The sequence below is a fragment of the Chaetomium fimeti genome, assembly GCF_033439085.1.
Source record: "Chaetomium fimeti strain CBS 168.71 chromosome Unknown B0H64scaffold_2, whole genome shotgun sequence".
NCBI lineage: Eukaryota > Fungi > Ascomycota > Sordariomycetes > Sordariales > Chaetomiaceae > Chaetomium > Chaetomium fimeti.
Genome location: NW_026944330.1, coordinates 551,876 through 567,132, shown reverse-complemented (window position 1 = coordinate 567,132; position 15,257 = coordinate 551,876). Strand labels below are relative to the sequence as shown.

Genomic DNA, 15,257 nt, shown 5'->3' with positions numbered 1-15,257 from the left:
TCCGATGCTTGGCTCCTCGATAAGACCAACAGCTCGGCGCCATGACCATTCCCACAACACTTTGTACGAAGTGCCGCTATTCCATCGCCGGGAACGCTTCCCGACGGGAGTAACATGCCTGCGGCTTTTGAACGGGCCGGTCTTCTTCGTTCCAAGCTCCCCCCACCCCAACGAATCGCAGTCACCGGCGTCGATCCCGTCTGGACGAAATCAAGAAACGCATCTCAGCCCCTTCGGCTGCGCTCCGTCGTTGCCGCGGAGGATCCGTGCTGTTCAACCCTTCTGTGGTTTCGTCGAGCATCCAGACCGGGAGGCTGATCTCCGAATAGATACCCAATAAGGGTCCCTGCCGCGCGTGGGGGCTGAACCACGGCGACGGTGCGTGGGGGTGATTGGGTGATTGCCCGACTCACCGATATCAATCGATTGTTTTGGCTGATGACTGTCATTAACGAGCCGCCCCGCGCTGTGAGAACCCTAACCCTAATTGTCCCATCAGGTCAGACGGACCGACTTGAGGGTGGAAAAGGGGGAAGCGAATGGCGGGATGATAAGGGAAGGGGAAGGTGAAGTCACCTTGTTCGAGGGCCTTTGGGGCTCGCAAGAGCCGCGAGTTCCAGTGCGAAAAAAGGGCAATATGCCGGGACAAGGCAATCCTATATACCTCATCGAAGGCAAACCAACCCCCGTCCCTCCCTTATCATCCAAGTCGTCATGGCTATCACATTGTCCATTCAGGGCTCGGGGCTCGATGAGATCAGATTCGCAATCTCTGTCACCGACGAACCCATACATCTCCGTGGACAGCACACACATAGTATTAGTATGTATCTAACGATTCGATACAGCCCGGGTTCTTGCTGACCTGTTCCGGGCTTTCCCTTCCGCTATATCGCGTTGAATCCCTGACTCGGTATCTTCCCGATGCCACAAGATGGCTTCCCGAAACATGGTCCCGCTTCTCCCAGGCTCGTCAGACAGAGGAGGCTGGTATCCAGAAGTCCAATTGGACCTAATATGCGAGCCTCTACTTTGAGCAACCTACCACACTTTGCGCCGAGTTTTTCTTCCGCCTAGCTGTGGCATTAGGTCCATCTCCCAACACATCTCCCTTGCCGATTTTGAGTATAAGTTGCCCAACTCCGTAACCAATAGCGTCATTTCCACATCTTGCAGGTACTAATCCAAAGTCTTATGATGTTCTATGTTTCTTTTTCCAGTTCACAAACCTTTAGGTTGACCTAGACTCGTGTTAAGACACACCAAGACTCATACAGGAACCGTGGGCAGGTAGGCTACATCGTTCCCGGCAAAGTCGTAGCCTATCATCATTAATGTTACACTGAAGATGAACTTCCACGCAATTCCTCCGACATAAGCGATCCTTGAAGTCCGGCTTGAGCACAGTGCCGCATAATATGGTTCCCCAATTAGACACTCGTGTAGTCCTTGCCCTTGGCGGACTGTAGAATGGTTGCGTAGGTGGTGGGAAGCCATGTCCCTCCTGTGTAAAACTCCATGGCGACTGTCTCAACCACAAAGCCAAGTCTGAACCTGAAAGGTATGCCTCTCTTAGAACTAAAAGCCACCAAGCAAACATGACAGACCTCGTTATGCTGTGATCGCGGGTCCGGGCTTGTCTCTGGTTATAGTGTTTGTTTTCAAGCCGTTAGGGACGTAGCCTTGTAAATCCTTCATGTTTGATTCAACACTTTAGGTTAATTTGGTCAAGAAATGGGCCTGAGTTGACTAGACGCGTTCTTCGTTATGATATCCATCCCAGGTATGCTTCAACGGTCCAACCGCCCCCTCTCCATCTTCCATGCTATCGTCTCCAACACCTCCTCGAAGCGAACTTGCAAACGCTAGTATCAAACACTCCCTCAGAAGGTCGTCATGAAATCGTTAAAGTCTACGGGCTATCAACGAGTGTCCAATTTCAAACTCCCATATAAGCCAGACTCAGACGTGGCCATTAACGAAACGCAGTCCTCCTCACCAACTCAAAACCCCTGAATCGCACCAAACAAAACTCACCATCACCACCACAACAACACCCTACCCCTAACTCAAAGCCACGCAGCAACACCAACCACACCAGCCAGTACGGCCCCCATAACCTTCACACCCACCACCTCATTCCTCCCCGCCGCCCCCTCCGCCCCACCAGTCGGGTTCGCACTCCCCCCATCACCATCACCACCCTCCCCATCCCCATCACCACCACCCCCCGTCTCCGCCGCGCCAATAACGCTCGTACTCGTGACATCGCCACTCGCAGCCAGCGCGACCGCCGCCAAACCCACACTCGTAGAAAGCGCAGTCGCGCCCGCAGAGTCGGTGACGGTGGCGACGCGCGTGACCGTCTGGGTGACGGTGCTCCACGTCCAGCCGCGGCCCCAGGGGCCCCAGGGCGAACCGCCGGCGCCGCCCGGTCCGCACCCGCCCGGCCCGCCCGCCCATACGTTGCCGTTCCACTCGCAGCCGGTTACCGTGTAGCTGCCGCCGGGCCAGGTGCGCGTCCATTGATCCCTGTGGAGGGGGAGGGGGAGGGTTAGTTGCGTTTCTTGGGGGGGGGTAAGGGGGATAAGGGGGATAAGTGGGATAGGGTGGGTAGGGAGATGGTGGGGGGCGGTTGGGAGATAGGGGATATGGTAGGCTTGGAGAGTGAAAGGGGGAAAGGGAAGGGGGAAAGGGAGTGGGGATACAAGACTTGACTTACCATTGGTCACGGTCATCGGTGCCGTCGTTGTCCCAGTCATGGTCCCAGTCCCGGTTGTCGTCGTTGTCGTCATTTTTGTCATCGCCATCATCGTTGTCGCCACGGTGACGGCCACCCCAGTTTCCGGGGCCGTTCCAGTTACCGGTAAAAGCTGCGGATGGTGTTAGTTTACTACATCCTTGTACAGGAAAAGGTCGATGTACCTGGCGCAGAGATGGTATACACGCCTGTGGAGCCGGCCGAGCTGCATGAGGACCACTGGGAGCAGAGGGAGGAGGACAGCGAGCTGTAGGAGGTCACGGCAGTGGGCGTGGCCGAGCAGGCTTCCTTGAGGCAGCTTGAGACGGAGGCGCCCTGGCTGGCCGAGCAGTAGCTGGTGGGCGCCGGCCAGGCGGTAGAAGAAGACCACCAGGAGGAGAAGCAGTCATGCTATTCCGAAAAGGTTAGACAACTGACAAGTGATAAGAGTGATGGGACGGGGGAGGACAAACGGCACAGTCAGGGGCACCATCCCACCATTGGGCATGAGCGAGTGCCGCGTGGCCGAGGAATGCGGATATGACTATGTTCTTCATGTTGAAACGTGGGCTGACAATGTGCAGAAAAGACCTCTTAAGAGAGAGTCTAGGAGGCAGCAACGGGGGATATAATAGATCTTTGCGAACCGGTATCTGGCACACAATGATACCGAAGGACCGGAGTGTTATGCTGCTCTTGTGCGCTGATCGGTCAACACATGATTGTCGGGGGATATGCCGGTTGTTCGAGGACTATAAATACTAGACGGCAAAAGACAGCCGCCTTGAATACATAGCGCATGACAGTCATGTCCAACACCGTATCGAAGCCGCCGGTCCGAAGCAGCCCCGGTTGGGTATGGGAATTCGAGGATTCCGAGCGAGGCAACGAGCGCCACCGTGCCTCGCCGCGCGGCCTTTTGTCACGTAGACCATCTTTTATTAGTAACTGAGCGTGTGGAAGCCACTAAGATGTAAACACGGCGGTAGTACCGCCGGAGGGTGGTTAACGCTAAGCAGCGGTCGTGGAGCGATGGCAAGCAGTTCTGCTGTCCCTAAGCCGAAACATCGATCCCATTGGGTAGGGGACTGGCTACCCCAGGGTAGCTAGTGCCGTCCATAACCTCCGAGCCGTGGCCGTCCCGCTACACCCATCGGTATTCGGGACCGAAGGCGAGGGGCGGCGTGGTTGGGAGAGGGGGGGAAGGCGAGAGAACAAGTCACTGCGCAGTTTCAGCCGGGAAGGGCTGAACATCTTCTCGTGTGCAGATGACCAGAGTCTTGCCCTCTTGTTGCTAGCCTTCTGCCATACACCAGGTGTATGCCTGTGTCTTTCCCTTCCCCAGACCCGGCGCTTGGGGGTGGCGGTTTGGGGAATGTCCGACGCACCAACCGCAGTCGGCCCTCGGACACTCTTCTATGGTTTATCCGGCTCGAGCGTCGGCCATGACCTGACCCTTCGGTTATTCCCTTCATGCAATACCGTTGTTGCTCGTGATCACAACCATGGTGTAAAATGCTATGGGCGTTGCACGGCGTCCATGTCCTTAATTCGGCGCTGCGTGAGAATGCAAGTTGGGATTAAGCAAGGCCTCTTCAGGGGCTGGCGGGAGATAAGACCTTACTTAGCAACCGAGGTAACCAAGCCTGATCACAGCCCGTATGATTCAGGTTGTAGTTTCTATTTCTAGCCACGACGATGGAAGATCCATCTTCGGCGCATCACTTCACGACCTACCGAGTCTTGATGACGACGCTCGACCTCCTTACGCACCTAGGTATTCGATGAACTCCGGTGTCACTGCATCTTGTCTCACACTACGGCCAACGAATGGTCAACTCCTAGATCGGCCTGTCTCTAGTGACGCGTCAAAGACGAGTATCATTTTTGCCAAAGTAAAACTGATGATAACCTGGTACAATTGTTCTACACTCACTAAAACCAACGCGCGCCGACGATCAGAATGGCCCAGCCGACCATCGCCCGCAGCGACCATCTATCCCTTTCCCGCCCCAGCAGAAACTCCGTGACACGCAAGCACAATGCCGAACAAGCCGCCGTTCTGAGGGCGACGTAACAACTCGGAGAGCCGAGAAAGGAAACCCAACATAACCCTCCAGCCATCGCCGTGACCAACCTATACCGCCTTCCCGCTATGCCATCAAATGTCCCGTCATCATACCAACCCAAACTCCCGCGTCCATACCCCGGCATGCGGCTCCTCTACCCCTTGGTGTTCCCAAGGCCCCCCAAGTTGCGGGTATTCGGTCTTGGACCGCCGCTGCTGACACTACAGCATAGTGCCAAAGGTATTATCCTCGAAGGGGATCGGCTTGCGCGGAGTGCCCTCGTCGGTCGCCGGCTTGCGGTGGCGGAAGGTGAAGCCGACGAAGAGGCCCTTGCTCATCTCGTCATCGCGCTCCGCCATACCCTCGAGCGCCTGCTGCTTGTCGTGCACCTCCTTGTACTTGGCCATGTCGGCCTCGTTGCTGAAGTCGTCAAAGTAGCCCGCGTCCGTCTCCGAGTCGAGCTCCGGGACGAACGGCGGCTTCGTCTCACGCAACACGGCCCAGTCGACCTCGGCAAAGTACTGATGGTTGAGAATGTCCTTGATGTTGGAGAACCTCCTGGACCGAGAGTTGATGCAACTGCATTCGTCAGCTTCCCGTCCCGCTTTCGAACGCTCAGCTTGGGAAGAACTTACGTCGTGATAAAACCCCATGTCCGGTTGCTCAGGAAGTAGCTCGGGTCTTCCCACACCGGTCGCTTCAAAACCTCCCGCCAATGATTCAAGTTCCGCCATGTCTCGTCGGCAGTCGCTCCCGCGAACGGAGGGAAACCCGTAAGGGCCTCGAAGAGCATGCAGCCCAGGCTCCAGTAGTCGACGGTAAAGTCGTACTGCTCGCCCCTCAGCACCTCCGGGGCCATGTAGTCTGGCGAGCCCACGATTGACTTGGCGTAATTCACGTCTTTCTCTCTCATGGTGCGGTATCCTTCCCGGCGCTCGGCAACCGTGCGCTGGTCCATTGGTTTGCCGAACGGAACCGACGTCTCAGACGCTTTTTCCAGGCGGATCCTCATCGACTCAATCTTAGCAGGAGCCAAGAATCCAGCCGCCAGGCCAAAGTCGGTGAGCTTGACGTGACCGGTAGAGTCGACCAGGAAGTTCTCCGGCTTCAGATCGCGGTGAATGTAGCCTAACTGATGCAGAGCATCGACGGCACAAAACATCTCGGCGATGTAAAAGCGCGCGTGCCGGTTCGACAGCACGCCCGTGTTGTTGAGAAGGGTGCGGAAGTCTCCACCTGGTACGTATTCCATGGCAAGATAGATATTCTTGTCATCCTGGAAGGAGTACAGTAGGCGGACTAGCCAGTCGCTCTTGGCCGTTGTGAGAATGTCCCGTTCAGTTAGGACGTGTCGGACCTCGTCCAACTTGAAAAGCAGTTTCTTGCTCATGACCTTGAGGGCACACACCTCCTTCGTGTCCTTTTTTTGCGCGAGGAAGACCTGGCCGTAGCCGCCTTGACCGACCTGGGTCAAGATCTGGAAGTCAGCGTGCCGCAGCCGCACCCGCCTCTTGCGGAGATTGGCCCGTTCTCGGCCCGTGTACTTGGACCACATCTGGTTATACGTCTCCTCATCGGTTCCCGGTGGTGGCGGATATTCTTCCTTGAACGCGTTCAGACGGCTCTGCCTCGAACCAACATAAGTCAGGAGATCGAAGTAGTAATCCAGGAAATCTGCCATGGAAGTTAGTACGGGCCGAGCGCACTTTCAGTCTTCCCTGACCAAAAACTTACAGAGTTGAGTGACATTGACCAGGCGTTTGACGCCCGGCTTCTGCAGAAGTTCGCGTTCTTCAGCAGTGAGACCCCTAGTTGTGTTGAATCGCCGGGTGGTCTGTGGTGGCCGGTCCCTCGGTTGGTACAGCTCTTGGCGCGATACGGCGGCATGGCTGGGTTGGTATGTCGGCTCGGTGAAGGGGTCTCGGGGGAGTGCGGGATGTGTATTTTCCTGTCCCTGGTTTCTCAAAGGGCTACCCGTGCGGGGGATGCCTCCTTTGCGGATGATGCTGTCGTCGACGGTTGGCGAGCTTTCCTCGACACTCTGCAGGTTACTCTTCCCGGGGGATAGCGGCGCAACAACACTTTGCGGTCGGCTGAGCTTCACCGGAGTGTCGAAAGCGCTGGGCGGGTTGATTTTCATGCCCTGAAGAGCGACGGGGAGCTCATTGGCACCGGGAGGGACCGTCTTCTTGCTAGGGCTGCCTTGTGGAGTGCTGACAGGGGTGATGAAGCTGTTTCGCGTCGGTGTGGAGGGGCGCGCGTCGGTGGTCTTGTCCGGCTTCCCTCCGGGGAATAGATTGGCCATGAAGCTCGCCATGGCGTTCGGGCGATCTGCAAGGTACGAAGTCGAGAAAACCTGGGACCTGCGGACGGGGGAAATGTGATGCAGATGTTTGCTGCTTGCAGTCCGCCTTTACTTGCAGCAAAGCATCAAACTGATGGGCAGTGAGGAAGGAATGGGACGAGGGGGAATGCTGCAGCCAGCGACGTGATAAAATGTAGAGGATGATGTCAAGAGTCTCGAATCACCTGCAGGACAACAAGTCGCGCCAAACAATGGAGATGAGCTTAAATTATGGCGCCCAAAGCCGCGCCGTGCCAGTGGTCTTGCCCGATTCAGGAACAATGGAAGGCGGGTTGATTGGGTAGGGAGCGGGGGCGGGGTAAAAAGACGTCAACATGCAAGGTTGGAAGAGCAACCCAGCTGAACTGTGGGGTGACCTGAAACGCGGAAGCCAGCCTGGTGGAGCGCCGATCCCCAGGCATTTTGGAGAGACTTGGCGTCAGCTGACAGCGGGTCTGGGACGGGATTTTGCAGCTTGGGGTCCCAGCTCCAGTTCCTTATCGACGCGACGAAATTAAAATCAACGGGTGTAACTCGCGTTTCCAAGCCGACGACAATCAATATACCCACTCTTCTGTGCGAAATTACTTGACAACCCGCCTCGCATACAATGGCGAAAGAACGCGGCTATAACCCTGTGCAAGCTCAGCGCAAGGCGGACAAGGCCAAAGCTATCAAAAAAGGTATCGTCTTACCACTATCATCCCCTTGGATTCTCCCATGCGTTCGCTCGTCGAGGGATGCTGACTTTTGGGGTGTACAGGCAAGTCCGAACAGCAAACACGGAGGAACGAAAAGCTCGCCCAGCGCAACCCCGCCAGAATACAACAGCAGATCGACGATCTCAAGGCTTTGAAGGAGGGAGGAGGGAAGATCACTGCGCACGAAGAGCAAGCACTCGAGGCTCTCGAGAAGGACCTAAAGGCAGTCAAGAAAGCAAGAGAGGCCCTAGGAGATAAAGCACCACAGTTTGGACGTGGCCCGCCGAGGCAAGGGCAGAGGGGTGATGGTGTATTAGGGAAAAGGAGACGCGACGCTGAAGACGCGTCCAGCAGTGACAGCGATGTGCCCGACGACGTCAGGAGAATACCTATGCCACGAGATACACCGCCACCGATCCCCAAAGAGATCTTGGACGAATGGTATGCGAAGCGCCGAGCAAAGAGAAATGCGGAACGAGCCTCAGAGGCAGAACAACGACAGGAATCCGAGAAGCCCGCTGCGCCCGCCGTCGAGGTCAAGACAGTATACGAGGCCCAGCCCGTGGTCAGAGACTTGCGGAAGGAAGCCGTGAGCGCATTCATGCCGGCGGCTGTTCGGATGAAGATCGAAAAGGGCAAGGGGCAAGGCGGTCTCTTGGAACCGGAAGAAGCCGATCAGCTGGAGAGAGAAGGCTATATGCGCAGCCTGGAACCAGCGCGGCCTCAAACCGAGCAGATGGAGACCGAACAGGGCGCCGGTCCCCTCCGGGTGACTATGGAAGAGGTCGCGGATGAGGAAGCTTGAGCCAGCTACATCGTGCGCCTTGTGGCGCGTTGGGGACTGGCAAGGCCAAACACACTAGATTGGATCTTGTGACTCGTTGTGCTCGGCGTTGTTTATCCTACTCCCTGGCAACGCCAGGGTCCTGGCGTGGCTGCCAACCAAAAACGACCCGGCTAGAGAGGCAGGCTGCAGTACGAGCTAAACGGTCCCAGACGCTGCGTGTTATGAGCGGTGCCGTCCCACAACTCGACCTGCCCTACAGCGAAGGCCCCGGGTTACTATTCATGGGGCATCCCTGTAGTACGCGACCCGACCAGGGCAGACCGCTTGAATCCAAAGCATCCAAAGGTCAGCGGGCGTGGCTCGACACAAGGCCGTTGGAGAATCAGGCATCTAAGGGTAGCCTTGGGAGTCGGTTACAACGACCGAAAGCTAGCATCGTGCTTGGGGCAATTATTGTACTCAGTCACGGGAATGGTGCTGTTGAGGGTGGCTGCAGGGTGCTCTCAACACGTTTTGATCCTCTCCTTTACACAGTGACGTGTTGGAAGCAAGGGTTGAACCTGTGCCAGCGCTTCAAATCTCACTGATCTCTGAAGCACTGTCAATCAGCAAGCGTTATGATAGTCTTGACAGCGCGAGAACGTGTATTCTACAATCTAACCTGGAACCTTACAATGATCATAATCATAACCACCACCGCCTTCGTTCCTTCTTCCTCCTTTTAGCATTGATCTTGTCCCCGCCTTGGGACTTCCGCTCGGTCACCATATCCAACGTGTCTTTTCGCCTTGTCCTTCAACACAAGTGGGAATAATTCTAGAAGGGGGTCCGAAACGAAACCCGTCAGATCACGAGCAACCACAGCCAGCGTCGACACTCTCTTAAGAGAAGTTACCTCTGAACGACCCTCAACGAACACTGCCCCAATCGTGGCATCCGCGCTTGACTGGGCATATTTGCCTGCTCCGTGGCGCTCTTCGCGTCTCTCGACTTCATTAGCATCTCGTGTATGTCTAAAACCGGTATCACAGGCTGGACAGCCAACCACCACACCGGTGCTGCTCTCCGTTAGCACGACCGGAGACCAACGAAGGGAACAATCTTCGCCTGGCAACATCGGACCAGGGACAGAAAGTGCTAGAGAAAAGCACGCCATGCCAGCAACAGCAGCGCAACGCAGCATGCCCGCGTTAAAGGGGCCGATCTTACCCCCCCGACCCCGAGCCCCCTCCAGAACCCGGCTCCCGAGCTACTATCCCATGAAAGTGAACACCTCGGATGGGTCCGCGAGACTGTACTCCTCGTCAGGCTGTGCAGGGAACGCAGAGGAAGATATAAACAGAAGGGGCCCCGGCGCTGAGGCCGGCTAGGGGCAGGATTACGATCGGAGTATAGGATGTCGCGGAGGGGGTATGAGCATTGGTACGGTCCTCGCTACACCCCGCCATTGTGATGTTCATGGAGTGGCTGGGTCGCGGTTGCTGGAGGGTGATAAGGAGCAAGCAAGAGAAATTATCTGTTTATGGGTGTTTCCTGCCGTGCCCCCGCTGTTGTGTTTGCTGCTGTGGGGTCGTGGGAGGGCGAAAACGATAGATTACCAAGTACGACTCAAAAGGCGTAGTGGCATATGCGTTTGGGCTTCGAAGCCATACTTGACAACCATGACTTCAAGACAGTACTGGTTGGCATTGTGTGATCTATGCCGCGCTGGGTGCCCGTAATATATCAACATGATACTTGCTCATAGTCAAGTCGGAGACTCTGATACGGCACCTGTTTGGGCCCTGTGGCGTTTGGCGAGCTTGCTTCTTTCCTTCCAACCGTGCCACAGCCGCTGCTCTCCTTGGCTTATGTGAGGCCTAGGCCATATGTATGTACATATTTACAGAATACATACCTAGGAACATCAGTTTTCCAAATTTTGGTCAGTCGCAAGGCCAATCTCTAGCCTGTACATAATCAGGCATCTGCGAACAGCAGCTGGCTGACTGAGAAGCAGGAAGAGGGGATGGCTGAGAGAAAACCAGTCTTATTTCTTCGAACTGAACTAACTCGAGCAACCGGAGCAGTCCCCCTTTTGCCGTTGTTAAGTTGTGGTGTTGCGAGGGGCTACTACTCGGGCCCGAAGCTGGGGGATTGAGAGAGAACTACAAAGAGTTGACATCTTGAGGTCATAGTCAACGTTAAAACACACGCTTAAGTTCTAGTCTTTTATGTTTAGGCGCTAACATGTCTTCCAGTGACTACTGAAGGTAGAACTCTCGTGTATCGAAACCTCGGTTTTAGGCATAGCATGCTGGAATCACTTAACGACGCTGTGCAACTTCGCCTTTCATTACTTGTGTCTTAGGCATGGGATCTCGGTATGCATTTCGTCGGTGCTTCCGAATCCCGAGGTGGTGGATTCTCAACGGGCAGTCCGAGGAAACGGACTGGAACAGGTGAGACACGAGGAGGTCAAAGTGGAAAGCCCTTTCTGTCAAACTTCGTGCCTCTTGGGATCGGAATCTTCAGCGCGCGGAAAAAAAGCACATCACACCGGGACAAGCCCGTGTAAGCGTGGGGGCACAAGGGCACTTGGCGGGACAAGGGTCGGGATCATCGCCGTCAGGGGGTTCGAGACATCTCTAACCAGAACCATCCTTTAATCGGGAGACATCATGCTGTTTTCGATGATGGAAGTCGGATTTGCAGTCTCACCGGACTCACACGTGGCTTTCCCTGCAGATGATCTCCGCTCATTTGTGCCAGCGCGAGGAGTCTTCTGTTCAATGGAGGACTTGTGCGGAAACAGGAGTTATCAAATTAACTAGCGGGCAACGACAACAGACATGTCTTAGAGACACGGCAGCTATCACGACGGACTAGTTCACCGGTCCCAACAAAACTTCACGGGCCGCTGGGGAAGACGGCAAAGGGAAAATGCAACAACGAGACTGCGATACACCTCACTGGCTTCCCAAACGACGAGATGGGAACAAGACAAGAGCTTGGTCAAATATATGAACTTGGCAACCAACAAGACGGGATATCGAACCAACTGCTCGCCGCTTGATTTGCCCGCCAGTTCCATTTCTGCCTGTGGAATCAACCGGACAGCGTCGAGCGGGCCGAGCGGGTGCACATCTCGCCTGATAGTGTCGTTAGTTCCCGCTCCCCAGGACGAGGGTCTGTCCCACGGAAGAAGTGTTATTCTGGACATTGTGCCAACCATCTTGGTGATACCTCCGTACAGAGAGAACCGAGATCCGGTTCATGACAGGACCCCGATAACTCTGATGACACAGCACATACGAAGTAGTCATGGAGAAACCATCCAGCGCCATGGGAAGACCGTATCCGTCTTGACGTTGTGCCGTGTCCAGCCTTGTGTGAGGACACGCGCGGGATCTTGCATGCTGCTTCCTGAAAGTTTGCGCCTCAAGAAAGCTGGGAGTCAAATCTTAGTTGCCCGGGCCATCCGTACCACCTTCTAGTTCCAATTCGTTCCAATTCATCCGCCTCTTCAGCAAACTGCGTATTCGGACTTGCTGCATATGTACCTCCTGTGCAGTTATTGCACTTATCCACAGTCCGACGCAGTCTAGACTCTGTACCGAGCGGGCCTTGACTTGCTGAACCCGTACCTTGCAGAACACTGGCTCGACAGGGTTGGCACTTCTCGGCACCACACTCGAAAAGCCGAGATGTCCGGACAAGAAAAGAAAAAAAAGCTTGTTCGGGTGGTGTGTGGTGTTGAGGATACAGGTGATGTCGACAGTCCAGAGTCCTGGCTGCTAATTCGCCCGGTCCTCGCTCTGGGGAAGGTCAAACGCGACAGAACCAAAGTCGAGACTTGGAGATCCCGACCGTTGGCATTGACTGACCGCCCTGTGCACATCACAACACTAGTGTAACTAGTTAACTCTCGGGTGTTCCGGTCGAAGATTCTGCATTTAATACCACATCACATCCCTCCTCCCGACGCCAAAAGAGCCCGGAGAGGGAGCATCACACAGGTGGTGGTGATTACGCTCCAAAAGCTCCGCGCCAATCGAGAGGGGTCTAGTCCTTTCCACGAAGGTTACATTATTACATCGCCACAGACCGGTCAATCGGATTCCCATCCGGTTACCGACCTTGCTTCTCGTTGCTGTCTCGCCGCGGTTTTCACGCGTCGACCGTAGCTGCAGAAGAAGATAATTGAGCGTTGCTGGGACGTTGATTATTCAGTTGGAAACCTGTAGCCTTTGGAGGATTGACGTTCGTTGTGGGCTGCCATGGAAAGCAGTTGCAACTAGGTAAGCACCTGGGCGGCCTCGGTGGCTGCTCGTGGTTCGTCTTGTCTCTCCAAGCTTTTGCATCTTTTCTTTTTTTTCCTTTTTTTTTCTCGGCTTGCCAGGCACAAGTGGGGCTTCTCCACATCCTGCGTCATCCCAATTGAAAAGGCGCGCCCCCTGCAAGGTGCTCTCTGCCAAGCCGCCTTCGTCATCAAATATGCGCGAGCCTCCAGCTCGACAAGGGGCATTGGGTTTTCGTGGGTCGTGTTGAGCTGCCCGTTTTATCCCAATTGGATGCCTCCGCTGCTCCGGTGCTGGACATCCAGAATTCTCCCATACATATTTCCAGTGTATGCACAATTATATTCCGCCCAGCCGATTGAGGCAAAGCGACCGCGAAGAAGCGGATGGTGACAGCGTGTCGAAGGCATGCAACCCCACCTTTTGTCGTGTCGCCCCGCGGTTCGATGAAAGGTCAATTCCAAGCGCGTCCCGGCCAGGCTCCCAGGAAGACAGCCTTGAGGTTCTGATGGAAGTCTGGAATGGTAGGGCTGGTTCCCCTGGAGCCCCCACTTCACAACAACCTTACACATGCGCTGCGACCCTATTCCAAGGCGTTCCCTGCCGTCACGTAAATAGGTTATGGAGATGGAATATCGGGGATCGAATATATCCTGGGGCAGGCCAGAAGGCGACTTCTCATGCTGCTTGGTAAGAACGTCAATTACCGGGTGCTTCCGTCCTGCTGCACGCCGCCGTAACGGCGCCTAGGAGCAGGGTCTTGATTCAAACCTGCAGGCTGACAGGACCTCCTGCCAGGCAAAAGGTCAAAGAGGGCCTTCTCACTGATAACAGGGAGTTAAGTACCTACCAAGTCTGCGTGACGGCGCACAGTCGGCGTCAAAGATGCGGAATGTTTTTTTTGTGTGGCGCCGCCTCTGCTACGGTGGCTTGCCAACTTGGGCTCGCCGACTCCCTCAATGTCCTCGAACTTCCAGGGTACCAATTTAAGTGGAAAGATTATGCACTTTTCCCAGTTACGATACAATTAGTTAACATGACAGCGTGAGTGGAAGTGTTTTGTCTTCTGTCATCGATGAACCGCAGCTTTAAATTTCCGCTCTTCCCTTCTGCACTCGGCCCCCCCTGGATCTTGCTTTCACAAACCTCAACCCCACATCATTGGACGATGGGTGAAACTGTGGGCTTCAACGTCCAAGCCACACCGAGAACCGCGTCACTGACGGGGGACCCTTGCCTCCCAAAATGCCCAGAACCAAATGGCCAAGTCCCGTTGGATCGGACAACGAGCAAGCGATCGAGAAGCCCGCGAGTGGATTTCCGAGTGCCTCACCACCCAGTGAACCGGGCAAGATTTTTAGCGCGGGACATGCATCGTACGAGCCAGGCATTTGCTGCGGATTTCTGAATACGGACCCAGAGATTTGAAATCCGGTGCTTGCCCCTGCGAATTCCACCATCCCATCCCTTCGAAATACGGAAAACGTCAAGAACCTTACCAACGGTTCCAGTTTCGCGGCGGCGTGCTTGCCCAAGACAGTGCTAGATATTCAATTCGACTCCAGACGGTGTGCAAACTCGCTGCATAATACTACCCAATTCCAGGTTTCTCCTGTCCCTTCCAGGTTGTTTGAGCTGAGCGGCAGAGCGGTTCCAAGTTGCTGCTCCTGGCTTCTCTGAACGGCCCGGCAGGTCCAGGGCTGTGCGTGCGTGCGTGCCTTCCATCCATTTTGTTAGTTACGCCGTATCCGGGCCACTTTACCAACCAAACTGCCCGCACTTCCAATCCGTCTGCCTGCCTGGCCGTTCCACCTGCCAGTGCCACCACAAACATCCAATCCATTGCCCGACATTCGCCAGTGACCGCAACAGGCGCACCCCAGGAACAAAGTAGGCCGTTGCAGACACAGCACAAGGTCTCGGGCCAAAACAAGCTGCCCAGCCAGCGTTTCCCAGCCTGCCAACCTCCACTCGCATTCGACGCGGTCCTTTCATTTTCCCACGTCTGCGGTCTTCCCGCATTTCCCTATCCTCAATTTTGATTTTTCCTGAACAACGGGGTCGCCTGTTCAGCTGTCGTTGCGGATACACCGACGGTTCTGGCCCCCATTTGTTCCCGGCACCAACGGCAACGCCGCTTGGCAGCGTCTCGAAAGGTCCGGCCGAAGCCCGTTCCCTCGTCTCGTCGTTCGCTCGTTTGCTCGTCGTTCCATGCTCATCCCCATCTTGCACCGGCGCCCAGCAACTCACCAGCTTGGACCTCCACGGAACGGCACCGTCGGCTGTGGAATTGTGAGACCGAAGCACGCGGCAGAGGGGGTACAAGACGTTCTATC

The 15,257-nt window shown here is 55.4% G+C and overlaps 4 protein-coding genes across 4 annotated transcripts; 1 reads left to right on the top strand and 3 right to left on the bottom strand.

Annotated features, from left to right (window-relative positions):
- Positions 1-1,430: 1,430 nt before the first annotated feature.
- On the bottom strand, positions 1,431-3,668 carry B0H64DRAFT_453522 (uncharacterized protein; the record flags this gene model as incomplete). Its single annotated transcript, XM_062807242.1, has 7 exons — positions 3,214-3,668; positions 2,926-3,151; positions 2,723-2,873; positions 2,133-2,532; positions 2,038-2,058; positions 1,608-1,642; positions 1,431-1,548 (listed from the first exon to the last, which is right to left on the bottom strand). The coding sequence occupies exons 1-7, from the start codon at positions 3,295-3,297 to the stop codon at positions 1,431-1,433; spliced, it is 1,035 nt and encodes a 344-aa protein (XP_062661820.1). The 5' UTR covers positions 3,298-3,668.
- A 937-nt stretch (positions 3,669-4,605) lies between these two features.
- Positions 4,606-7,460, bottom strand: B0H64DRAFT_422273 (kinase-like domain-containing protein). The gene is made up of 3 exons (XM_062805559.1): positions 6,544-7,460; positions 5,445-6,483; positions 4,606-5,388 (listed from the first exon to the last, which is right to left on the bottom strand). Exons 1-3 carry the CDS (start codon positions 7,124-7,126, stop codon positions 5,031-5,033), a joined length of 1,980 nt encoding a protein of 659 aa, XP_062661819.1. The 5' UTR covers positions 7,127-7,460; the 3' UTR covers positions 4,606-5,030.
- A 194-nt stretch (positions 7,461-7,654) lies between these two features.
- Positions 7,655-8,761, top strand: B0H64DRAFT_71703 (WW domain binding protein 11-domain-containing protein). Its single transcript, XM_062808659.1, has 2 exons — positions 7,655-7,836; positions 7,917-8,761. Exons 1-2 carry the CDS (start codon positions 7,764-7,766, stop codon positions 8,657-8,659), a joined length of 816 nt encoding a protein of 271 aa, XP_062661818.1. The 5' UTR covers positions 7,655-7,763; the 3' UTR covers positions 8,660-8,761.
- Positions 8,762-9,337: 576 nt separating this feature from the next.
- Positions 9,338-9,846, bottom strand: B0H64DRAFT_384688 (uncharacterized protein). The gene has a single exon (XM_062803022.1). It carries the CDS (start codon positions 9,822-9,824, stop codon positions 9,363-9,365), a length of 462 nt encoding a protein of 153 aa, XP_062661817.1. The 5' UTR covers positions 9,825-9,846; the 3' UTR covers positions 9,338-9,362.
- Positions 9,847-15,257: the final 5,411 nt, after the last annotated feature.